Source organism: Symphalangus syndactylus, chromosome 9 (assembly GCF_028878055.3).
Source record: "Symphalangus syndactylus isolate Jambi chromosome 9, NHGRI_mSymSyn1-v2.1_pri, whole genome shotgun sequence".
Lineage (NCBI taxonomy): Eukaryota > Metazoa > Chordata > Mammalia > Primates > Hylobatidae > Symphalangus > Symphalangus syndactylus.
The window spans coordinates 73,158,961-73,184,441 of NC_072431.2; the positions used below are offsets into that span (position 1 = coordinate 73,158,961).

General features: G+C 41.8%; 2 protein-coding genes across 3 annotated transcripts in view; both read right to left on the minus strand.

Moving 5' to 3' along the window:
- Positions 1 to 507: 507 nt before the first annotated feature.
- LOC134731392 (uncharacterized) lies at positions 508 to 5,575 on the minus strand. Its single transcript, XM_063609252.1, has 4 exons — positions 5,515 to 5,575; positions 3,387 to 4,071; positions 1,832 to 2,125; positions 508 to 1,038 (listed from the first exon to the last, which is right to left on the minus strand). The coding sequence occupies exons 1-3, from the start codon at positions 5,573 to 5,575 to the stop codon at positions 2,071 to 2,073; spliced, it is 801 nt and encodes a 266-aa protein (XP_063465322.1). The 3' UTR covers positions 508 to 1,038; positions 1,832 to 2,070.
- A 6,670-nt stretch (positions 5,576 to 12,245) lies between these two features.
- Positions 12,246 to 25,481, minus strand: part of LOC129489852 (zinc finger protein 273) — a 41,740-nt gene continuing 28,504 nt past the window's right edge. For both annotated transcript variants that reach the window (XM_055293029.2, XM_063608904.1), the window contains 2 exons: positions 22,752 to 24,122; positions 12,246 to 14,267 (listed from right to left, as the gene is read on the minus strand). In XM_055293029.2, the coding sequence (XP_055149004.1) occupies positions 14,185 to 14,267; positions 22,752 to 24,122 (1,454 nt within the window). In that variant the 3' untranslated portion in view covers positions 12,246 to 14,184. The remainder of the gene's footprint in view (positions 14,268 to 22,751; positions 24,123 to 25,481) is intronic.

Genomic DNA, 25,481 nt, shown 5'->3' on the forward strand with positions numbered 1-25,481 from the left:
TTCTTTTGAGAACCCTTAGATCAACTTCAGAAGGAGCCCCAACTGCTGTCCCCCTGCCACAGCACTCCTTTTCTTTCTTTTCCTTTTTTCTCTTCTTTTTTTTTTTTTTTTTTTTTTGAGATGTAGTCTCGCTGTGTCACACAGGCTGGAGTGCAATGGCGTGATCTCAGCTCACTGCAACCTCTGCCTCCCAGGTTCAAGTGAGTCTCCTGCCTCAGCTTCTTGAGTAGCTGGGAATACAGGCAGATGCCACCACGCCTGGCTAATTTTTGTATTTTTAGTAGAGATTGGGTTTCACCATGTTGGCTGGTCTTGAACTCCAGACCTCATTATCCACCCACCTTAGCTTCCTAAAGTGCTGAAATTACAGTTGTGAGCCACTGCGCCTGGCCCACAGCACTCCTTTCCAACAGGAAGTACCCAGAGTTATGTTTGCCAAGACCAGCTCAGTCATGGCGACCCTAACCCAGCAGCACTAGAGGAATTAAAGACACACACACAGAAATATAGCATGTGGAGTGGGAAATCAGGGGACTCACAGCCTTCAGAGCTGACAGCCAAGAGCAGAGATTTACCCACATATTTATTGACAGCAAGCCAGTGACAAGTATTGTTTCTATAGATTATAGATTAACTAAAAGCACTCCTTACAGGAAACAAAAACATGGGCCAAAACAAAGGGATGGTCTCTGGCTGGTTATCTGCAGCAGGAACTTGTCCTTAAGGCACAGGTTGCTCATACTATTGTTTGTGGTTTAGAAATGCCTATAAGTGGTTTTCCACCCTGGATGGGCCAGGTGTTCCTTGCCCTCATTCCAGTAAGCCAATAATCTTCAGTGTGGGCATCATGGCCATCATGAACATGCCACAGTGCTGCAGAGATTTTGTTTATGGCCAGTTTTGGGGCCAGTTTATGTCCAGATTTGGGGGCCTATTCCCCAGCATGTCCCCCTTCTTGTTTTTGCAGGGCAATAAAAGAAAAGGCAGCTTTATCACGGTGAGCTACTTCTCGCAAGAGTCAGGATCTGCATCTGCAGACTACACAAAGACAAACAACACAGATTAATAACACAATCATCATTGAAATCACAGAGCTTCCAAGCGTTTTTATCCATTTTAATGGGTTACTGGCTGCTAATCCATCTGCAGCTCCTTCAAGCACTCCAGTTCCTGGTATTAAGCCCAGGGTGCCTGGGATGCTTTAAATATTTGTTCTTTTAACTTTGCAATATCCAAAGACCAGTTTGTAGAGTGTCCTTCTAGATGCTTTTTTATTCGTTCCCAAATTTTGATCTTATTAAGAGCCATTAATAGTTTCCACAAATCCTTATGTTAAGCTCCTACAGCGGGCCATATCATTTGAGGTTGAGGTGCCACTATACTGCCAAGTTTCCAGATAATAGGAACTCTTGCCATACTTCTTACCATTTCTACCATCTGACTGTTTTGTTCAGACCAGCTGAACATAGTGTGGCCGTGGCACACAGACTCAGAGGTGCAATTCAAGCTCAACATCCCCTTAGGAGACCAATCAATAATGATTCCATAGGAATCATTGTGCAGCACCTCTGCCTGTTCTGCAATGCAGTCTTCCCAAACAAGTACATTGATTTTTTCTGGCCAGGTCCAATTCTGTTTACAAATAGGTTTTTGAGGGTGGTATGCCTTAATTATAGGAGCAGATTCATTATGGTAAATACTGAGATCAGAAAGCATGTGTAGCTGTGTCATAGAGTGATTACATCCAGGCATTATTGCCAGCCAAGATTGATAGATACGCCCAATAAGTATAATTGTTCTCTGTGTCAGCCCTTGCTGAAGGAATACTCACAGCAATGGTGATCACCGCTCTCGTAGCTATCATTAAATTACTCGTTGTGACTGGTTGTCCCGCTTTCCTCAGGTTTTCTTCCACCATCTGTGACAGCTTCTTGATCTTTCCCCAAGTAGGTGGCTGTGTTGGACGGGTGTTGCTCGTGACAGTTGGGGTCCTCCTCAGCGTCAGTCTTGACATGGCTGCAGCCGGGGGGTCCTCAGGATTCTCCCAGAATCTCTTCCTCAGCATCTGGCTCATGATAAGGTTTTAGGTGTCTTGATGGTATCCGAATCGGCTGCTGGTTCTGGCCTGAAGAAACACAAGCATAACCTCTACCCCAAGTTATTATTTTACCTATTTCCCAACTTTTTGTTATCAGATCTCTCCACCAAGCAAGTTGTTCTGCTTCTGTCTTTGCAGCTGGTTTCTGTAGATGCTGTTCAGCTGCTGATAGCATCTGGCCTTTAGGCAGGCTCAAAAAATTTAAAGTCAATAATGCTAGATTCAAATGTATATGCAGTGTCCCATAGTCCCTGTTTCCCCCCGCCCCCTCTGTTTTTGCAACTGCTGTTTCAGGGAGAGATTCATTCTTTCCACTATGGCTTGTCCTTGAGAATTATATGGGATAGCAGCAATGTGTTTAATATTCCACATAGAGAAAAATGTAGCTAGAGCTTGGCTAGTATAGCCTGGGGCGTTATCTGTTTTGATAGACGCTGGAATGCCCATCACCTCAAAACATTGCAAAAGGTGACATTTAACACAGGCAGAAGACTCTCCTGTTTGGCATGTAGCCCAGACAAAGTGAGAAAAGGTGTCCACACATACATGTACATAAGATAGTCTCCCAAATGAGGGAACATGTGTGACATCCATTTGCTAAAGAGAATTAGGTTCAATCCTTGAGGATTAACTCCTCCTGTAAAAGATGAGGAATGCACCATTTGTCAAGTTGGGCATCACTGGATAATAGCTTTAGCTTCATTCCAGGTAATGCTGTATCTGCGTTTCAGACCAGAGGCATTAACATGGGTTAAATTGTGAAAGTGTCTAGCATTCGATATTGCAGTAGCAACTAGGCGATCAGCCATTTGATTCCCTTCAGTCAAAGGTCCTGGAAGAGGTGTATGAGCCCAAATGTGAGTGATGTAAAAAGGGTGCATTCTACTCCTAACTGCTATTTGCAATTGGGTAAATAAAGTCATCAGCTGTTCATCTGTATGAAATCATAACTGAGCATTTTCAATTAATTGTGTGGAATGAACCACGTATGAAGAATCAGAAATCACATTAATAGGCATATTAAAAGCAGTCAACACCTCAATTACAGCTATAAGCTCTGCTTTTTGAGCTGAAGTATAGGGCATCTGAAAAACTTTACCTTTCCAGCCAGAATAAGAAGCTTTACCATTACTAGACCCTACAAGGAGCCCAGAAACCCCAAAGCAGGGAGCAAAGGATGTTTCTCCCACCTGGAGCGCAGCCCTGTTGCAGAAGGCGCAGTCCCAGCTCGGGGAGCCGGGCAGGGATCCAGGCCTGGTGGAGGAGGGGACGCCCTGTCTGAGCTCACCTGCCGCAGTGGGTCGTAGGGTCCCCGACTTGTGGAGAGAGGCTGGCGCTGTTCCTTGGCTCCGCTCCCCAACCGACAAAGCGCCAGGAAGTCGGGCTCCCGGCGTCTCCAGGCTCTAGCCCACCCGCGCCCAGGCTGCACCCACCGCGTCCCCTCCGCCCCCACACACGGTGCGGAGTGTCCCGACCCCGCGTCGGCCGGCGGGCCCTGCAGCTCCTGCGGACGCCCAGAAGCGCGGAGCCCCTTCCCACTCTGGCCTGGAGACCACTCCAAACTGGCTCAGCGGCCCTGGGACTCGGGCTCCGGCTCGCATGGTCTAACCCCTCCTGGAGACTGTGTCCTCGCGGGACGCCAGGTCGCTGGAGACCTCTGGGTCGCCCTGGCTCCTGGCGGCTCCTGGTGCCACGCGGTCCGGAACTGGCTTGTCTGACCTGAGAGCGACAGAGCGATGCGGCTGGCGGGGCTGGGGGTCCCCGCTCGGTGGGAGAGCGGCGGGGCTGCTGCTGACTGGAGCAGCCTGGGTCTGTTCGGAACCGTCGCCCTGAGGCCCCTCCGCCCCGCAAGCCCTCTAGGTGCGGTTTGGGAGTGAAGCCAGACACCAAACACCATCCACGCTCAGCCCCACGGGGGTCCAGGAGTCCCGAGCCCAAGTCCCTGCACCTGTATTTTAATTTTTTTAAAAAACCTGAGGGTTAAAGTCAGGCAAGTCAGCTGACTCAGTGTTTGCCTCCTGCTGCCTAGATGTGACCAGCGTCTTTTGCTGGCAGTCAGAGACCAAGCCCCCCCTGGCCCTCCAAGACCCCCTGATTGGTGAGGACATCCTCTGCAATTATGAGCAGCACTGAGGTGCTCCCTACCCAGGGTTACTGCCTAAGCCGGCTAGAGGCCCAGCAGGGGGCACTGGAGCTGTGAGACCCAACCTCCCAGAACCTGCCTCCTCCTGCCCAACGAGGCTGCGCATCCTCACTCAGGGCTGTGAGGGGGAATCAGGGCAGCTCACAGGCTAAGGGACCACTGAAGGCAGTTTTTGTGGACAGGTGACTTTGGAGCCTGGAGGAAGAGTTAGGGTGTGTGTGTGTGAGAGAGAGAGAGAGAGAGAATTATTTCATTTGAAGACATCTACGTGTCTCAGTAGAGTAGGAGTGAACAGCAGCATCCCTGCAGAGGAGCAGCATGTGGACAGAGTCACAGGCTGGTTGGATCACAACAAATCCTTGTGGGTTAAGGAGAGCGGGTTCCCTGGTCAGCTGCGGTCTGGGTTTTGTGTTTGCCTTTTCCTGCTGTTCCAATAAGCCAGGGCACTGGGGCCAGATTGCCCTCAGCCATGGCCAAGTGTCCCCTGACAAGCTGGGGAGGACGAATTCCCTTCCCAGCCCAGGGGCACAGGTCAGAGCAGCCTCTTCAGTGTGGATCTGAGCTCAGAGAGGGGAAGCAACTGCCTCAGAGTCACAGAGCAGGTCAGTGGCAGGGCCCGTGTCCCTGACCCCCAAGCTCTCTGTCTGAGGAAATATTCCACCCAAGAGTATGAGAGTTCTCTGAGCATGGACTCCCTGGCAGGTGAGGTCATTTTACCCGTTATCTCTTTTCATCCTCATTGTGTGTGTGGTTTGTATCAATGTCCCCATTGTATGGCAGGAAACTTAGGCACAGTGAGGAGCAAAAGCTTGTGCAAAGCTACAGAGCTCAGAAGTGGCTGAGCTGATCAGACAGGCTTCCTTCACCATTGCTCTGCTCCATTTGGAGGTTGGACAATATGCCTTGGGACCAACAGCCACAGCTTGTGTGGGCTCAGGGAAGATATTCATAAAAAACTAGAATCCATGAAGCTTCCAGCCCCACTCATTTCTGCAGGGGCAGGTGGCTGTGCTTGGCACGGGCTCCTTCTTGCTCAAAATAGAGCCTCCTCTTCCAGATAGAGCCTGTTGTCCCGAAGGTGAATGAGGTTGCAGCCCAACCTGGGCAGGGTGATATCTTCCGGGCTAGACTGGAAACTCAAGCCTTGCAGCTGGACAAGTTATGACTTCTGTCCTGCCTCAGTCACTCCTAGGCTGAATGACTCTGGCCACATCGCTCTCTAAGCTGCTGTTTCCTTATCTTTAAGATGGTGACAATGACATCTCTTTCCCACCGTAGCTATTGGTGTTTAATAAGACGTCAGCCTTAGGAGTTGCCCTGCTATTCTCTGGCATTACCCAATGGCTGTGAGTTTTCCCTGGTCTATGGGGACCTTCCTGAGGGCAGAGGGCAGGGACCAGGTGTCACTTGACTCAGGACCCAGGCAGACATAGCACAGCCAGAACCAGAGCGGGCAGGGCCTGGGTATGGGTTGGAATCCAGGCATCTGGCCCAGTTTTTCTGGCTCTGTCTTCTTCCCCACCTTTTCCAAACTGATCTGAGGATCAGATTTGCCATGCTGCCCAGGCATCCTGGTGGCCCTGTCTGAAGAAGCAACCTCAGAATTTCTCTGGTGCCAGCTGGACGACTCAGAGGGAAAAACTGGTCACCAATTTCTGCTTCAAGTGGGTAGGGAAGAAAGCTACCACGTGCAGCTACTTATTATGTATCACCAGCCAGGCACTTTTCTTATTTAGTGGTCACCTCAGCTAAGTCATAAAGACACAGAAAGGAGTGCCTTGCCCCAGGTTCACAGCTAAGTGGGGTGTGGGAGAGGAGGTGCTGAAATCCACATTTATCTAAACCTTTCAGACTCGTGCATTTCTCCATTTTTACCACATTGTCCCCTCCTTGGTGACAGCCTGGGCTGCTGCTCCTGCCTCTCACTGGCCTCTCTGCCTCCAAGCTGCCTGTGCCTTAGGAAGCTCCATGTTGTGCTTTCAAACCAGCAGCCCAATCCATCCCTCACCTACTTGTGCCTTTCGATGACTCTCATTGTCCTCAGAAAATGACCCTGGCTTCTAGGTGTCCACACCTTAGTGGCCCTGGGCACAGTGGCTCACACCTGTAATCCCAACACTTTAGGAGGTCGAGGTGGGTGGATCACCTGAGGTCAGGAGTTCAAGACCAACCTGACTAACATGGCAAAGCCCAGTCTCTACTAAATATACAAAAATCAGCCAGGCATAGTGGCGAGCACCTGTAATCCCAGTTACTCGGGAGGCTGAGACATGAGAATAGCTTGAACCTGGGAGGCGGAGGTTGCAGTGAGCAGAGGTCATGCCATTGCACTCCAGTCTGGGCGACAGGGCAAGAGTCCATCTCAAAAAAAGAAAAAGCAAAGAAAAATGAAAAAATGAAATAAGGTGATCTAAACCCCTTCTTTCAGAATCCTGAACCTGATAATCCTGTTGCTATTTGGTGTTAAAAAATGTGCTTTGAGATGTTTCTTTTTCGGGGGGGGGGGCGGGGGGATGGAGTCTCACTCTGTCACCCAGGCTGGAGTGCAGTGTCACAATTCAGAGATTTTTCTTTAATGATAATCTCAGCCTCTTTAATGATAATTCACCGGCCTTTGCTGCACTGCCAGGAAACCTTGAGATGTCTCCCTTCCCTCTTTATGAAAATGTGCTATATTTCTAGACAACATGGAAAAATAGAAAAGTACAATTATAAATAAAAAAGCAAGTCACAGATGAAAACTTATGGTAGACTTTAAACCCCCAAAACAGGCAACACTCAAATGTATATTGTTTATAGATAAAATTGCATAAAGTAAATGATAATACAAAATTCAGATAGTGGTTACATTGGAATAGGAGGTTAATAGGAGACTTCGGAGGTATCCACTTCTCAGGAGTGTGTGAGGGTTTTATGTAGCCAGACTGAAAGTTTCATGAGAGTAGAGACCAATATTTTCTTTTCTTCATTTTATTTCCTAAGCCTAGCAAAAAGGATGGCACATCGTGTCTGCTAACACACACTTTTCAGTTAAATGAATAAATACACGCCCTTGTAAACGGTCAAGCTATGCAGATCAAGACTTTATTATTATTAGTTACTATAGCTAATTAATAGATTCAAATAGAAGGTAATAAACCATAGGATTCAGAAAGTAAATTAAAACTCTTAGTTTCGGGCCGGGCGCGGTGGCTCACGCTTGTAATCCCAGCACTTTGGGAGGCCGAGGCGGGCGGATCACGAGGTCAGGAGATCGAGACCAAGGTGAAACCCCGTCTCTACTAAAAATACAAAAAATTAGCCGGGCGTGGTGGCGGACGCCTTGTAGTCCCAGCTACTCGGAGAGGCTGAGGCAGGAGAATGGCGTGAACCTGGGAGGCGGAGTTTGCAGTGAGCCGAGACTGCGCCACTGCACTCCAGCCTGGGTGAAAGAGCGAGACTCCGTCTCAAAAAAAAAAAAAAAAAAAAAAAAAAAAAAAAAAAAAAAAACTCTTAGTTTCTAAATTTGTGACCATTATAATTACATTTAAATTGCCACGAGTATGAAACATGAAATCTGACTGAAGGCAAGCATAATTTAGAGGAAAAAGCAAAAAAAAGGAAAAAAAATGAAAACTGACCAGGTCAGATCTGCAAGTTCTACTCTGTGCTGTTTTTTTTTTTTTTTTAAAAGACAGTCTTGCTCTGTCATCCAGGCTGGAATGCAGTGGTGCGATCTCGGCTTTGCCTCCTGGGTTTAAGCAATTCTCTGCCTGAGCCTCCCGAGCAGCAGGGATTACAGGCGCCCACCATGTCCGGCTAACTTTTGTATTATTAGTAGAGACGGGATTTCACCATCTTGGCCAGACTGGTCTCGAACTCCTGACCTCGTGATCCACCTGCCTCAGCCTCCCAGAGTGCTGGGATTACAGGCATGAGCCACCGCGCGGCCTCTGTGCTATTTATTTTATTTATTTATTTTTGTATTTTTAATAGAGACAGGGTTTCACCATGTTGGTCAGGCTGGTCTCGAACTCCTGACCTCGTGATCCGCCCGCCTCGGCCTCCCAAAGTGCTGGGATTACAGGCGTGAGCCACCGCGCCCAGCCCTCTGTGCTTCTTTTAAGGAAATAGTTCTCTCTTCTCCTGGTGGAGAGGGAGGCTGGCTGGAGGACCCTGGGCCCCTCTGTCCTCCCAGAGGTGGCAGTCGCTGACCTCTGCTCAGGTGTGAGGGGCGCCGCGATGCCCTGGGCCTGAGGCTGCCAGGCCCCGCTCCTCCTCACTCCCCTGGACTCTTCCACGGTGGATGTCTCTGTGCCCCTGCGTCTTCCCGTGCGTCCTTCTGATGAAAGGGGCGGTGGCAGCATGAAGCTGGTGGGAGGAACTGGCCGCAGGCTGAGGAGGGCTCGCCCAGCTGCGGGAAATGCTCTGATTGACCTTGGCTTTCTGTGCACGGAGCTGGGTCTCGCCCCAAGGTTGCAGCCGAGGCGTCCCGGGGCTGAGCGACCCTGGGCGCGGGTACTCGGGCTGCTGCTGCGGTTCCTGCTGTGCTCGGCTGGGCGGCGGCTGATACCAGCGCCCACCAGAAGTGCAGGAGCCATCCCGCAGGCGGGAGGAGGTGCTAGCTAGCCATGGTCCCTGAAAACCAGGCTGTGCTGACAAATCTCAGACGCCAGGAACAGAAGAACCCAGAGAAACTGCCCGAGAAACTTGAGCCAAACGGATGGACTGTTGGAGTAGCTGAGGGTGAAGCTGCGGTAACTCCTCTAAGTGGAACAGCAAAGCCAGCACCAGTGATAGACAAGAAAAATAAAATTTCAAAGAAAATTAGAAGAAATCAAAGGCAGATGCTAAAGCAGCGAAAAACCCTCCACACCACAATAGAAACGGAGTTGATGAAGGGGTCTGAGAAACGAATCTTAGTCACGAAGGACAGCAGTGAACATGGTCAGGTGCTGAGGATTCTGGTCCACTGGATCCCACCATCCCTGGGACAGTAAATACCATCCCAGTCATCACCCAGCAAGTTACCACCACAGCATTTCCTGTGTGTTCCAAAATGAATAAAGGTGATTCTCATCACAAGTGCAAATAAAAAGTCATTTATCATGTTTTTAATCTAAACTGTCACAGTTTACTATTTTGTTCTTTTTGTGCTAAAACATTTGTTTTTCATTGAGACAGTCTCGCTCTGTCACCCAGGCAGGAGTACGGTGGTGCAATCTCAGCTCACTGCACCCTCTGCCTCCCAGGTTCAATTAATTCTCCTACCTCAGCCTGTCCAGTAGCTGAAAACTACAGGCGTGTGCTACCACACCTGGCAAATTTTTGTATTTTTAGTGGAGACGGTTTTTCACCGTGTTTGCCAGGCTGGTCTCAAACTTCTGACCTCAGGTGATGCACTTACCTCGGACTCCCAAAGTGTTGGGATTACAGGCGTGAGCCATCCCATCCAGCCAAACATTTGTTTTTCATATATTTTTATTTTTTTAAGGCAGAGTCTCACTCCTGCCCAGGCTGGAGTGCAGTGGCATGATCTCAGGTCACTGCAGCCTCTGCCTTGTAGGTTTGAGCAATTCTCCTGCATCAGCCTCCCAAGTAACTGGGATTACAGGTACCTGCCACCACGTCCAGCTAATTTTTGTGTTTTTAGTAGAGACAGAGTTTCACCATGTTGGCCAGCCTGGTCTCGAACTCCTGACCTCAGGTGATATACTTGCTTTGGCCTCCCAAAGTGCTGGGATAACAGGCATAAGCCACCACGCCCAGCCACATTTGTTTTTTAAAAGTGGCAGTCACAGTTCCTGTCTAGATATATTTTGAACTTTTGTATGTTAAGTGTAACATAAAAAAACTGTTATGTTTTAGGTAAGATTGGTGTACACAAACTTTACAGATTACTGTAGGGTTCAGCAAATGATGTATATAATGACATTTATATCTCTAGTTTTTGATGTATAAATCTTCCTTGAGAAAAGATTGGCTTCTTTAAAAAATGACTCCACAAATTCAGGTTTATTTTATAAAATGGCACAGTAGTAAAAAAAAAAAAATTATTTATTTATTTTTTTGAGACAAGGTTTCACTTTTTTTGCCCAGGCTGGAGTGCAATGGCATGATCTCAGCTCACTGTAACCTCCACCTCCCGGATTCAAGTGATTCTCCTGCCTCCTCTTCCTGAGTAGCTGGGATTACAGGCATGCACCACCGTGCCCAGCTAATTTTTGTATAATTAGTAGAGACAGGATGGTTAAGCTGGTCTTGAACGCCTGATCTCAGGTGATCCGCCTGCCTCAGCCTCCCAAAGTGTTGGGATTACCGGCGTGAGCCACCGCGCCTGGCCTAAAAATGGATATTTTTAATTAATAATTTGTGTTTTCAAACATGCTGAAGTCTTGTTTTAGTAAGTCTGGGGATAGCTGACTAATTTTTTGTTTTTTTATGGGGTGTTCAAAAATTTTGATTGATGAGTAAACAAATCATTTTTTTTCAAATTTCATAGATCTATGAAAGTGTCAAATATATTTTTAATTAAAAAATGTCTTTCAGTATTGTTTCAGGGATTTAGGTCTAGTTGAATCTGCTCAACCTGCTAATCATTGTCTCCTGCCAGATTCCAAATCACTGTCAGTGTGCCTGTATGACTCTTCTTTCCATAGTCTTTGAATTAAATTTGTGTTACTTCTTTGAATGTTATATAATACAGCTCATACGTTTCAAATGAAACCACAAGGTAAAATAAAATGAGTTATGACTTAGTATAGAGAAGCTGTTAGCAATTCAGTATTACGTATACAGATGGATGTGGCTCAACAAGAATTTAGACAAAAATATTGAACTATAACAGGTTGCCATGACTTAGTCTCTAATGAGTTTATAGATAAATATATATTTCAGCACATATATCCAGTGGTGTTCAGTACCTCTGAAGGTGGTGTATCAAGAATTCCTATGTTACTGGCTGAGAAAACAGACTCTGCTGTTACCTAAGAAGTCAACCGGAAGGCGGGCCGGGCGCTGTGGCTCATGCCTGTAATCCCAGCACTTTGGGAGGCCAGGGCAGGTGGATCACCTGAGGTCAGGAGTTCGAGAACAGCCTGGCCAACATGGTGAAACTCTGTCTCTACTAAAAATACAAAAATTAGCCGGGTGTGGTGGCACACGCCTGTAATCCCAGCTACTCAGGAGGCTGAGGCAGGAGAATCGCCTGAACCTGGGAGGCGGAGGTTGCAGTAAGCAGAGATTGCACCATTGCACTCCAGCCTGGGCAACAAGAGCAAAACTCTGTCTTGGGGGAAAAAAAATACATCAACTGGAAGGCATTTTTATAACCTTGCACCACATAGCTAAAAGCTGAAAGGTAGTACTAATAAATGCAAACTACATCACCTGGAAAACGGTAATCCAGAATGTCACTTTCGATATTTAAGTATTTGAACTTTTGATACAAAAATTTTGGTAAAATGAAGCTTTTGGTAAGCTTTGTGTAGCTTGACATCAGCATAAAGTAGGAAAATATCTTAAAAACAAAAACCTACACCAAAAAAAACTAACCAATGCTTATATATTGACCTTTGTGCTGTGGGAGTCCAAAGCAAAACATTTGGTGAACTTGATATTTATTTTGAGCATATTGGCATACTGATAAAATTATTTGAGTGATACATGTCCACATCTCAAAAATACAGCCTTGTACTATGAATAATAAATGCAAAGTCTTTTTCCTCAAGAGGATCCTGATTTTCAACCCAATATACATGGTAATGCTTTCTATTGGTTCCTCCAAACTGAGGCCTCATTAAGGCTCAAATATGGAGTGAGAGGGACCCAGCAACAGACAATGTGAAACAAGAAGGATGAGGTAAGATGGTCAGCTCTTAAGGCTCAGGAATTGCCTGGGGAATCCCAATGTAGTGATGTCAACTATAAAGCTTACTGGGTTAAAAAAAAAAAAAGCTGAAAATTCCATGAGTTGACTTTGGTGGGAAGGAGACTCTAGAATTTTAAGCAGTTGTGCCAAAAGGATTGAGTCAGAATGACATTTATCTAAGGATTATTAAGGCAAAGGTTTACAAACACATAAGTATTTGTTGCAAATCTTATTACCATAGCAATATTCTTTTCTGTAATGTCAGCTTCCCCAAGCTAGGGATGCCATAGACAAACTAAGACAAGTGCCTAATATGTTGTAGGTAATTAGTTTCTAATTTCAACAAACTTTCAATAAACTCTGTTTCATGTATAAATCTCACTGAAAAGCACTATGCAGTAGCTATTTCTCTCAGTGATTTCTGGGATTTTCTGTTGCTTGATTCAAAACCAACCTTATTTGAACCCAATCATTTCTAAAGTTCCAAATGTAATAACAAAGGAGAGTAGAAATGAAACCAAGTCACCCCACGCACTTCATGTCCAATATATTTGGTTCTGCAAATGAACCAAAAACCACACAAGCTAAATAGTGAGTTTAAAATTCAACCTAATTTCAATTGTAGCAGTCAAAACCATATGCTAAAATTAGCAAAGCCACAATGCAGAATCCCTTAGGCTGTTATTCCAGGAAAAATAATAAAATTCTCATTTTGGCATTTTTCAGAAAGAATACACTAAATATGACAAAATATACCGTTATTAAAAATCTTTGAAATATAAACTCTTATTCTTAAATATTTGCTATATTTAGAAGAGCCTTTCAGTGAAAAATGCTTATAGCTACTATGTATAAATTAAAACAGCCTTGGAAAAATAGTATCTTTTATTAATAATGTAGATTGAAGCTCCAAGGATGTAAAATAATTTCTTTTGGGCACATAGCTCATGTCCCAAATCAAGCTCAAATGAAGATATGTAACAGTCATAAGTTATATTATTAAATTAAAATACTTCTAGAAATAAAAATAAAAGCAGAGTTATAAAAACAAAAACAAATTTAAAAAAGTGGATTCCTCACAATTACTCCTAAGGTATGAACTAAACCTAAGTGTTAATCAACTGGTGAATGAATATAGAAAATGTGGCATATTTACACAATGAAATGCTATTCTGCCCTTCAAAAGAAGCAACTCTTGTTATTTGCAACAACATCAATGAACCTGGAGGACATTATGCTAAGTAAAATAAGTCAGTAGAGAAAAGAACCCACTTAATATTATTTCTTTTCTTTTCCTTTTTTTTTTTTTTGAGACGGAGTTTTTCTCTTGTTGCCTAGGCTGGAGTACAATGGCGTGATCTTGGCTCACCGCAAACTCCACCTCCCGGATTCAAGCAATTCTCCTGCCTCAGCCTCCAGAGTAGCTGGGATTACAAGCATGCGCCACCATATCCGGCTAATTCTTCATTTTCAGTAGACAGGGTTTCTCCATGTTGGTCAGGCTGGTCTCGAACTCCTGACCTCAGGTGATCTGCCCGCCTGGGTTTCCCAAAGTGTTGGGATTCCAGGTGAGAGCCACCTGCCCGGCCACATAATATTATTTTCTATGTAGAGTGTACAAAAAATTTAAACCATAGAAGCAGAGAGTAGAATGATGATTGCCTGGAATTGGGGGTGGAGGAGATGTTGGTCCAAAGTAATGGGTCTTCCTTATGTCTCTTACCTTAACATATAAGCTATTCTTCTCTGTTTCGATTCACCAGGGAATGGAATTATATCCTGAAAATCCAAACTGAAGGAATTATGTATTTGTTAAAGCAATGCAGGTTGTATACTGAAATTTCAGAGGCTTAGAAAAATAACATATCTTCTGCTCACATCACCATCCCCTGTGGTTTTCTTTTTTCCTTTCTTTTTCTTTTCTTTTCTTTTTTTTTCTTTCTTTCTTTCTTTCTTTCTGGTTAAGAGGACTTCTTCGTGATCTTTCAGGAATCACATTATATTTTATTTACTATCTGCATTCTTTTTCTTCAGTGACTACATTTAAAAAGAGATGCAGAGAAGACACATTTGCTTCTTATCCACACATCACTTTCACTCACTATTAGTCAATGTTGGTAGAGCTGAGAATAGCAGTTTCCTGGCAGGACAGCCACTTCTTAGCAATATAGAAATCACTGAAAGAAAAGTATAAGTCTTTCATAAAAAGCTAATGTATTTTAGGCAAAATAAGCATATGAATCATAGTAAAATGCTTCTGGTAAAATAAAGACTCATTTTGTTGATTTCTATTGCGCCAGGTAATATTTCAGCAAAGGCTGGCAAATGTATAGCCAAAAAAGTAATATCGTTTAAAATAAGAATATTGTGAATAAAGTTATTCTGTCAATAGAACAACATTACGACTTCATACAAGTCTTACCTGTAGCTGTACAACATCAAATGCTTTTCATTAAAAATTGTATTTTATACAAGTATTCAATTTCTATCACCTTTCTTCTCTATTTCAATGCCTTCTTCACTTTACACCAATAAAAAACAAGCCAGCTGGTGCCAGGAAAGCACATGGTGCTATTGCCATTTTAATGATGACAATGAAGAGCACTCATTTGAGTAGCACTTGTGTGCAAAACACTGTTATTTAACACAAAGTACTGGTTTTCTATTTTTCCCTAAATTTACTGATAAAATTTTTAGCTAAGAAGACTTTATCGGCCAGGCGCGGTGGCTCACGCTTGTAATCCCAGCACTTTGGGAGGCTGAGGCAGGCGGATCACGAGGTCAGGAGATCGAGACCACGGTGAAACCCCGTCTCTACTAAAAATACAAAAAATTAGCCGGGCGTGGTGTCGGGCTCCTGTAGTCCCAGCTACTCGGAGAGGCTGAGGCAGGAGAATGGTGTGAACCTGGGAGGCGGAGCTTGCAGTGAGCCGAGATTGCGCCACTGCACTCCAGCCTGGGTGACAGAGCGAGACTCTGTCTCAAAAAAAAAAAAAGAAGACTTTATCTCATTCAAGTGTGTTTTATAAAATTTGGTTGACATTTAAGAGTCTCTGACTTACCTGGAATATTATAATTTTTCATGAATCCAGGTTGAGTATATAAATAAACAATCTTTTACTAAAAGCCTTTCTGAGGTAGAGTAGGATACATCAAATTTTATTATAATATGGTAAAAGTGTGTTAACCATGTTCCCAGTAATCCCTCTGAACACAGAATTCTCAGTTCCCAGTACTCACATAGAGTCACTTAGGGGAAATTGGTATCTCTGTAAGCAGGCAGAAGAAGGTTCCCAGTGGAGGTGCACCACATTACATGGAAATGCTGTCCACATGCACCTATGGGGTCTTAATTTAATTGGGCTGTCATTTGCATGGCTACTTACCGAATCTGGTCATACTGTTTTTGGCAGCTAATGGCATTTGTTCCCCATCAGTTTTCTACAATTATTTGCTTTGCTGAAAAATAAATCTTTTGCTAATTGAAAGACCAGATTTGCAATTTTCAATTTTTACATGTGAAAGCAAATCAGAGAATAATAATATGTGTATGTAGCATGCATTTTCCTGCCTATCAAAATTCTTCTTGTATTGCCTTGGAAACCCTAGGAAGCCACCTAAAGAATTCTCCCTTCAAATTGTTTAGCCAGGATTTTAGATTTCAAAAGATCCAGAACTTAATAATTGAGCAAAGCAAAAATCTTGTCTTTGCTTCTTTTTAGTAATCTGGTCACTTCAAAAAGCATGGAAATTATGCAAAGCTATTGATTTTTTATCAATTTTTGATTAATTTTATCCCATTTCAAGTGTTTTCTTTAACTGTTACTTTTATCTTGTTAAACTAAGAGAAACTATCTACATAGCTGTTTATGCATTCACCCCTGTAATCCCAACACTTTGGGAGGCTGAGGTGAGTGGATCACTTGAGGTCAGGAGTTCCAGACCAGCCTTGCCAATATGGCGAAACCCTATTTCTACTAAAATGTAAAAATTAGCTAGGCATAGTGGTGTGCACCTGTAATCCCAGTTACTTGGGAGGCTGAGGCAGGAGAATAGCTTGCGCCCGGGAGGCAGAAGTTGCAGTGAGCTGAGATCATCACTGCACTCCAGCATAGGTGACAGAGCGAGACTCCGTTTCAATAAATAAATAAAAAATAGGTGCAGAATAAGCGTTTGGCAAAATTCAACATATGCTCATGATAAATCTCTGAATAAAATAGGTATAGGACAAATGCACCTCAAGCCAATATATGCCAGATATACCAAAAAAATGCACGGCTAACAACATATTAAGCAAGGAAATGTAAGCTTTTACTCTAAAAGCTAGAACAAGACAAGAATGCCCACTTCGGTCAGTCTTATTAAACATAGTATTAAACGTCCAAGTCAGAAAATTTAGAGAATAAAATCAAAGGCATCCAGCTTGTAAAAAAGGCTAAATTATCCCTGTTTACAGATGACATACTCTTAGGTATAGAAAAGCCTAAGACTTCACTTAGAACTAATAAACAAATTTATTAAACTTGCAAAATACAAAATCAACACACATGAGTCAGTAAGTGATTAAAGAAATTGTCTTTCTACACAAGAACAATTAACTATCTCAAAATGAAATTAAAAGCAATCTCATCTACAATAAATGTAATAACTACACTTTGAAATCAGTTTAACCAAAAAGTTAAAACACCTTACATTATAATCTAAAGAACATTAAAGGAAGAAATTAAATACTACACCAATAAAAAAATAGTACTAATTCATGAAATGGCATTAATATTATTAAATATCCATATTACAGAAAATAATCTGCAGATATAACACAATGTTTATCAAAATACCAGTGACATACTTAATAAAAATTAAAAATATATATATCTAAAATTTATATGGTATCCCACAAAAGATCCTGTATAGCCAAAGCAATCAAAAAAAAAAAAAACACTAAAGTTATTACCCTACCTGACTTTGAAATATACTACCAAGCTATAGTACTCAAAACAGTAGCCGGGCGCGGTGGCTCACGCTTGTAATCCCAGCACTTTGGGAGGCCGAGGCGGGTGGATCACGAGGTCAGGAGATCGAGACCACAGTGAAACCCCGTCTCTACTAAAAATACAAAAAAAATTAGCCGGGCGTGGTGGCGGGCGCCTGTAGTCCCAGCTACTCGGAGAGGCTGAGGCAGGAGAATGGCGTGAACCCGGGAGGCGGAGCTTGCAGTGAGCCGAGATCGGGCCACTGCACTCCAGCCTGGGTGATAGAGCAAGACTCCGTCTCAAAAAAAAAAAAAAAACAGTATGGTACTTGAATAAAAATAGACACATATGCCAGTGGAGCAGTAAAGACAAACCACGAAAATATCCATGTATTTACAGCTAACTCAATTTAAATATAGGTAACACTTTCTTATGGAAAGGGTAGTATCTTCAATAAATGGTGCTGAGAAAATTATAGCAACATGCAGAGCAATATAATAAGACCCTCATTTCACACTATATATAAAAATCTACTCAAATAGTTTAATTACTTAAATGTAAGGCCTGAATCTCTGAAACTACTACAAAAAATATAGAGTAAAAGCCCCATTACATTGGTCTAGGCAGTAATTCTTTTGATTTAACCTCAAAATCCCAGAGAACCAAAAGTAAAATTGATGTCAGATTACTTCAAATTATTAATAAAAAGCTGCTGAAAAAAGTCCAATACAACAAACAGGACAAGAAAAGTAAAAAATGGGACAAAATATTTGCAAACCATACATGTGACAAGACATTAATATAAAAAAATATGTAAGAAACTTGGCCAGGCTGCAGGCTCATGCCTGTAATTCCAGCACTTTGGGAGACCAAGGCGGGCAGATCACCGGAAGTCAGGAGTTAGAGACCAGCCTGGCCAACATGGTGAAACCCCGTCTTTACTAAAAATACAAAAATTAGCCAGGCATGGTTGTGGGTGCCTGTAATCCCAGGTACTTGGGAGGCTGAGGCAGGAGAATCACTTGAACCCAGGAGGCAGAGGTTGCAGTGAGCCAAGATTGCACCACTGCACTCCAGTCTGGGCAACAGAGTGAGACTCTGTCTCAAAATATGTGTGTGTGTGTGTGTGTGTGTGTGTGTGTGTGTGTATGTTATGTATATATGTATCTGTATACATATATATGTATATACATATATACATATATGTATGTATGTGTGTATATATATGAAAGTCAAATGACTACACAATAAAAAACAAATAACTATTAAAGATGAGTAAAAGGCCTAAGTAAATATTTTTCAAGAAAAGGCATACATATGGCCAACAGATACATTTAAAAATGCTAAATGTCAATTATTATTAGGGAAAAGCAAGCCAAAAAACCAAAAAAAACCTATGAGATGTCAACTTACTCCTGTTACAATTACTCCTATTAAAAAGAAAAAAAGCATTGGTAAACATAAGAAGAAAACGAAATGTTTGCACACTATTGGCTTAAATGTAAATGAGGACAGCCATTATGAAAAACAAAACAGAGATTCCTTAAAAAATTAAAAATCAAACTACTGTATAATATAGCAATTCCACTATGGTATATATATCCCAAACAAAATCAGAATGAAGAAACATCTGCACTTCTATGTTGTTTGCAACACTCTTCACAATGGCCAAAACATGGAATCAACAGTTCAACATCTAATGAGTAAATAAAGAGAATGTAGTGTATGTACACAATGGAATACTATTCACCTTTTAAAAAGAAAATTGTATTATTTTCAATCACATGGATTAACCTGAAGGACTCTATATTAGTTGAAATAAACCAGGCAGAGAAAGATTAATATCTCATAATTTCACTTACACATGCTTTTTTTTTTTTTTTGAGACGGAGTTTCACTCTGTTGCCCAGGCTGGAGTGCAGTGGCGAGATCTTGGCTCACTGCAAGCTCCGCCTCCCAGGTTCACGCCATTCTCCTGCCTCAGCCTCCTGAGTAGCTGGGACTACAGGCGCCCGCCACCACGCCCGACTAATTTTTTGTATTTTTAGTAGAGACGGGGTTTCACCGTGTTAGTCAGGATGGTCTTGATCTCCTGACCTCGTGATCCGTCCGCCTCAGCCTCCCAAAGATTACAGGCGTGAGCCACTGCATCCAGCCTACACATGCATTCTAAAAAAATTAATCTCACGGAAGTACAGAGCAAAATGGTGATGACCAGATGCCAAGGTATTTAGAAGAAAGTGAGGTTTGGAAAGATGTCTGTCAAAGAATATATAATCATAGTTAAATAAGAGGAATAAGTTCAAAAGATTTTTCTGTACAGCACGGTGACTATAGTTCATAATAATGTATTTGTATATGCTAAGACAATACTGAAAAAATGAAAAGTGCTAAGAAAATGTGAAGTGCTCTCACCACAAAATGTTAACTATGTGAGGTAAAGCACTAACCTGGAATTAAGCATTTGACATTGTATACATACTTCAAAACATCATGTTTGACAGAAAAAAATGCACATTTTATGTCACCTCAAAAAATTCATTTTTAAAACATTATAGAAAGATAACAATGTTTCAAATACTGTGTCTTTTTCATAAACTTGGCTGAATAATATCAAAAATACTTAGTTCTTGTGTGGTTTTTGTCATCTATCATAATCACAGAAACTCTGATATTTAACAGCATGTTCTGGACCCAGTACAGCCCATGGGAAAAGCCAATGTACTTTATGGTTTTTACTTCAAGCTTGGGGTACCTGGAGTTTCTGGTACAGATGGTAATGGTATGAAAGACATTAAAAGGGCAGGTGTTGCTTATGGTCCCATGACACCACTCTGTGAACGCAGAAAACAAATATGCCTTCAAAAAAATAGAAAACATTTTAATCCAAAAGTTGCCCTGATCTCCAAAAGTTTTCCAGAGAAAATGAACAAGGAGTTGGCTACAGATAGATGACTAAGAATAAAAACTGTAGACTGAACTTCACCAACCAAAAAAAATACATGTATATTAAGAAAGTGAGACCGGGCGCAGTGGCTCACGCCTGTAATCCCAACACTTCGGGAGGCTGAGGTGGGTGGATCATCTGAGGTCAGGAGTTCGAGACTAGCCTGGCCTACATGGCAAAACGCTGTCTCTACTAAAAAGTACAAAAATTAGCCAGGCGTGGCGGCAGGTGCCTGTAATCCTAGCTACTCAGGAGACTGAGGCAGGAGAACAGCTTGAACCTGGGAGGCGAAGGTTGCAGTGAGCCAAGATTGCGCCACTGCACTCCAGCTTGGGTGACAAGAGTGAAACTCCATCTAAAAAAGAAATTCCTCCAAATTGTATTATCAATATGGAAAAGAAATACTATTCCAAATTTCAAGTCAACAGAAGTCATTTTATTTTGCAATGTTTTACAGTCACACTTAAAAATAGATTCTGTGTGAAAACGTTACTCCCGCATTCAAATGATTCTCCTGCCTCAGCCTTCAAAGTAGCTGGGACTACAGGTGCACACGACCACAGCTGGCTAATTTTTGTATTTTTAGTAAAGACAGGGTTTCACCATGTTGGCCAGGCTGGTTTCGCACTCCTGGCCTTAAGTAATTCACCCAGCTCAGGCTCCCAAAGTGCTGGGATTACAGGCATGAGCCACCGTGCCCAGATTTACCATTAGCTGTCTTAAAAATTTAATTTCTGGCCGGGCGCAGTGGCTCGCGCCTGTAATCCCAGCACTTTGGGAGGCAGAGGTGGGCGGATCACCTAAGGTCGGGAGTTCACGACCAGCCTGACCAACATGGAGAAACCCTGTCTGTACTAAAAATACAAAATTAGCCAGGTGTGGTGGCACATGCCTGTAATCCAAGCTACTCGGGAGGCTGAGACAGGAGAATCAAACCCGGGAGGTGGAGGTTGTGGTGAGCCAAGATCACGCCATTGCACTCCAGCCTGGGCAACAAGAGTGAAACCTCATCTCTAAATAAATAAATAAATTTCTAACATATTTTCTAGCAAATTTTATATTTGCCACACTTTGTTAAGAATCTAGTAAGATTTTTTTTTTTTTTTTTTTACAAACAGTTAAAAAAAATGCTAAGTGATTTAATCCTCTCACCTGTGGACAGTGTATGCCTTTTATCTTAATTAACGATCTGAGAGTTATATTGATAAACAAACTCACCAATTAAAACCAATTTTTCAGTGCACTAAAAATACCAAATTTCTCATCAAAACTTACTAAATTACCATGTGAAATGACATGGCATAAAGACAACAGCGAGAAAACTGTAACCATAACACAGAAAAAGATGAGCTGTGATGCATACATTGTTGGAATACACATAAGACAAACAAAACTGAATATAATTAGAAAATAACCAGAATTTCTCTTTATATTCAGCAGAATTCAGCTTTGCAGCCCGGAAAAAAAATGTCCTCTCCACAAGAAGAATCAATGTTACTGTTTCACCACTGATATATTCCATTTCTGACTTGAAGTTACAAACTAACTTCAACAGGAATATTTATGTCTTACTATGGAGCATCCGTTATAGAGCAAGCACTGTCATGTTTGTCTGCTATGTTGATATATAACAGCATCCTCATGACTCAGGAAGCCTCCCTAGTACTTACTTGAACAAATTCAATAGATAAATAATTTTACTTATGTAAATTATGAAAAGTGAAAGAAAGAATAACTTTTAAAAAGTAGGCTTACATAGGGTTCTCCAATTAAAAGAACAAAGGGCAATATTTTAACTAAATAAATAAAATATAACTTAATAGACTAATAGTAAAATTACATCTAAAAATTACTTTTTGTGCACTACTAAATTTTATAAAAAACCCAAAACCAAAACCAAAAAAACATGAATTTGAGAGTTGAATTACATTATTATTCACTTTTCAAAAAACCTGTAATTTTTTTCCCAAGAAACGTGTACTCTGAATGTAAATATACCTCTGCAAAAAACTTGTTCACTATTGGTTATCTACCAACTTCTGTTTTGGATAACTTTCTGTACTCAGCACTCTGATTTTGTGTAATGTCTGAAGTGTCGGTATCTTAGATATCTGTACTGTGAATTCTCTGATATTTATATAAACCTAATTTTGGATCATTTCTTTCATATTTACTGCTGCATTTGCAAAAATATATTTTAGTGTAATTCCTCTCATGTTTTCTAAGCTGTTGTTGAAAAAAATATTTTTCCAAATTCATTACACTCATAGGGTTTTTCTCCAATATAAATTTCCTGGTATTGAACAAAATTTGAACAACTGCTTCAGAGTTTTTCTCTAGTACAAAATGTGTACAATAAGATCTATGATACAAACAAAGGTACTACAAACCTCTTTGTACTTTTCATGTTTCTCTTCAAAATAAATACTCTGCTGCACTTCGCAGGCTTATATTGTCTGAAAGATCTTTTGACAGTAATTTCATTGATAATGCTTTTTTTATTAAGTACCAACTCACTGATGCTGAGTAAGATATGAGCAGATATTAATGACTTTTCCATTCTTTATACAATTTTTCTTAAGTATAAATGCTTTCCTGTGCAATAAGGTATGAGAATTAATTGTTTTGTCATATTTGTCACACTTCTGGGAGTTTTCTCCAGTATGAATTATCTTATCTACAATCAAGTGTGACAACCACTTAAAGGCTGTCACATTTTTCACATTTCTAGGATTTCTCACCCGTATGATTTCTTTTATGTCTAGAAAAGTTTGAGATGTTGCCAAAAGCACTGTCACGTCTTTTAGGTTTGTATGGTTTCTGTCCAGTATGAATTTTCTTATGTCGAGTAAGGTTTGAGGACCGGTTAAAAGCTTTGCCACATTCTTCACATTTGTAGGGTTTCTCTCCAGTATGAATTCTCTTATGTTTAGTAAGAGTTGAGGACCAGTTAAAGGCTCTGCCACATTCATTACATTTGTAAGGTTTCTCTCCAGTATGAACTCTCTTATGTTCAGTAAGGGTTGAGAATGCCCTAAAGGCACTGCCACATTCTTCACATTTGTAAGGTTTTGCTCCAGTATGAATTGTCTTATGTTTAGTAAGAGTTGAGAATACACTAAAGGCTTTTCCACATTCTTCACATTTGTATGGTTTCTCTTTAGTATAAATTCTCTTATGTTTAGTAAGAGTTGTGGACCGTTTAAAGGCTTTACCACATTCTTCACATTTGTACGGTTTCTCTCCAGTATGAACTATCTTATGTCTAGTAAGGGTTGAGGACTGGTTAAAGGCTTTGCCACATTCTTCACATTTGTAGGGTTTCTCTCCAGTATGAATTCTCTTATGTTTAGTAAGAGTTGAGGACCAGTTAAAGGCTTTACCACATTCATTGCATTTGTAGGGTTTCTCTCCAGTATGAATTATCTTATGTTTAGTAAGGGTTGAGAATATACTAAAGCCTTTGCCACATTCTTCACAATTGTAGGGTTTTGTTCCTGTATGAATTATCTTATGTTTAGTAAGGACTGAAAATACACTAAAGACTTTGCCACAATCTTCACATTTGTAAGGTTTCTCTTCAGTATGAGTTTTTTTATGTTTAGTAAGAGTTAAGGACTGGTTAAAGGCTTTGTCACATTCTTCACATTTGTAGGGATTCACTTCAGTATGAATTCTCTTATGTTTAGTAAGATTTGAGAACTGGTTAAAGGCTTTTCCACATGTCTTACATTTGTAGAAATTTACTCTAGTAGCAGTTTTCTTATGCTGAGTTAGTTGTGAAAGTATGCAACATGATTTGCCACATTCTTTACATTTGAAAGGTTTCTTTCCAGTATGTCTTTTCTTATGTATATTTGAATTTGATAATTTATGAAGGACTTTAACATATTTATCACATTGAAATATTTTGCTCTGGGTAGTTGTCAAACATTGGTTAAGTCCATTACAACCTGTTTTGTGCACCTTATGCTCATCCACACTTTTACAGCCTTTTCTTAATTGTAAATTCTCATGTCCATATTTTCCATATCTTCTCAGAATCACTTTTTGAAAAGAATCTTTTAAGCCCTGCTTTGGCCAAAGGTCTTGGGCAAAATGAGAACACACAACTGAAAGAAATAAAAGTAACAATTACTCCACTTACTAGACTCAGATGAATATACTTTACAAATCTAACCTATAAAAATATACAAACTACATAAGCAAGATGGTATAGCAAAATACCACAGGCCCTAATTCCTTCACAGACATATCAATGTAACAAAAACATACTGACCAAGATACATTTGTGGAAAATTTATAAATGAGTTAAGTGTGTGCAGTGCCCCAGGTGAGCACGATGCAAAGAGCCATATAGAACAAAAAGAAAAGTCTACTGCAGGTCCAGTGCAGTGGCTCATGCCTGTAATCCCAGCATTTTGGGAGGCCGAGGCAGGCAGATCACAAGGTCAGGAGTTCAAGACCAGCCTGACCAACATGGTGAAACCCTGTCTCTGGTAAAACCACAAAAATTAGCCGGACATGGTGGCACATGCCTGTAACCTCAGCTACTCAGGAGGCTGAGGCAGGAAAATCCCTTGAACCCAGAAGGTAGAGGTTGCAGTGAGCTGAGATTGCACCACTGAACTTCAGCCTGGGTGATAAGAGCAAGACCCTGTCTCAAAAAAAAAGGAGTAAATTGCCAACTCTTGGTTTCTTTTTGAACAGAGAAGAAAAATAGTGGCACACACATATTCATTTCAGACTTCTAGGGGCCTTTCCAGACACTGGTTTCTGTCTCTCCTGACAAATGCAAAAGAAATGGTGATATACTATGGAATAACAGTTTGAGTCAGCTGAGACCCAAGGTGAATGTTGCAGCAGCAGAGAAACTGCAGTACCACAGACAAGGAACAGGTGTAGCAAGTGATTACTGACTATTAAGAAGAAACATGGCCGGGCGCGGTGGCTCACGTTTGTAATCCCAGCACTTTGGGAGGCCGAGGCGGGTGGATCACGAGGTCAGGAGATCGAGACCACGGTGAAACCCCGTCTCTACTAAAAATACAAAAAATTAGCCGGGCGTGGTGGCGGGCGCCTGTAGTCCCAGCTACTCGGAGAGGCTGAGGCAGGAGAATGGCGTGAACCCGGGAGGCGGAGCTTGCAGTGAGCCGAGATTGCGCCACTGCACTCCAGCCTGGGTGACAGAGCGAGACTCCGTCTCAAAAAAAGAAGAAACATGAACAAACTCCTTTAACTAAAAAACCCAAAAACTTTCAGAAAAGACACATTTTAAGAACATGTTTGAGAGACTACCAAAATCTCTAGCCAAGACAGTTGGTTTCAGACTATGCCAAGACAAAGATACGTTATAAAGATTGGGATGGGTAGCTTGTTTTTAATGTCCAAATCTCAATAAAAAATTATAATGCATACAAAATATGAAGGCAACATGGCCTCATCAAAAACATTATAAAATTTTCTGAAAG

Coding starts and splice junctions, on each gene's coding strand:
- LOC134731392 (XM_063609252.1), bottom strand. CDS start 5,575: ATGCCAGAGAATAGCAGGGCAACTCCTAAGGCTGACGTCTTATTAAAC. Junction 4,072..5,514: donor ATTAAACACCAATAGCTACG/GTGGGAAAGAGA, acceptor TTTAACCCTCAG/GTTTTTTAAAAAAATTAAAA. Junction 2,126..3,386: donor CCTACGACCCACTGCGGCAG/GTGAGCTCAGAC, acceptor GTGTTTCTTCAG/GCCAGAACCAGCAGCCGATT.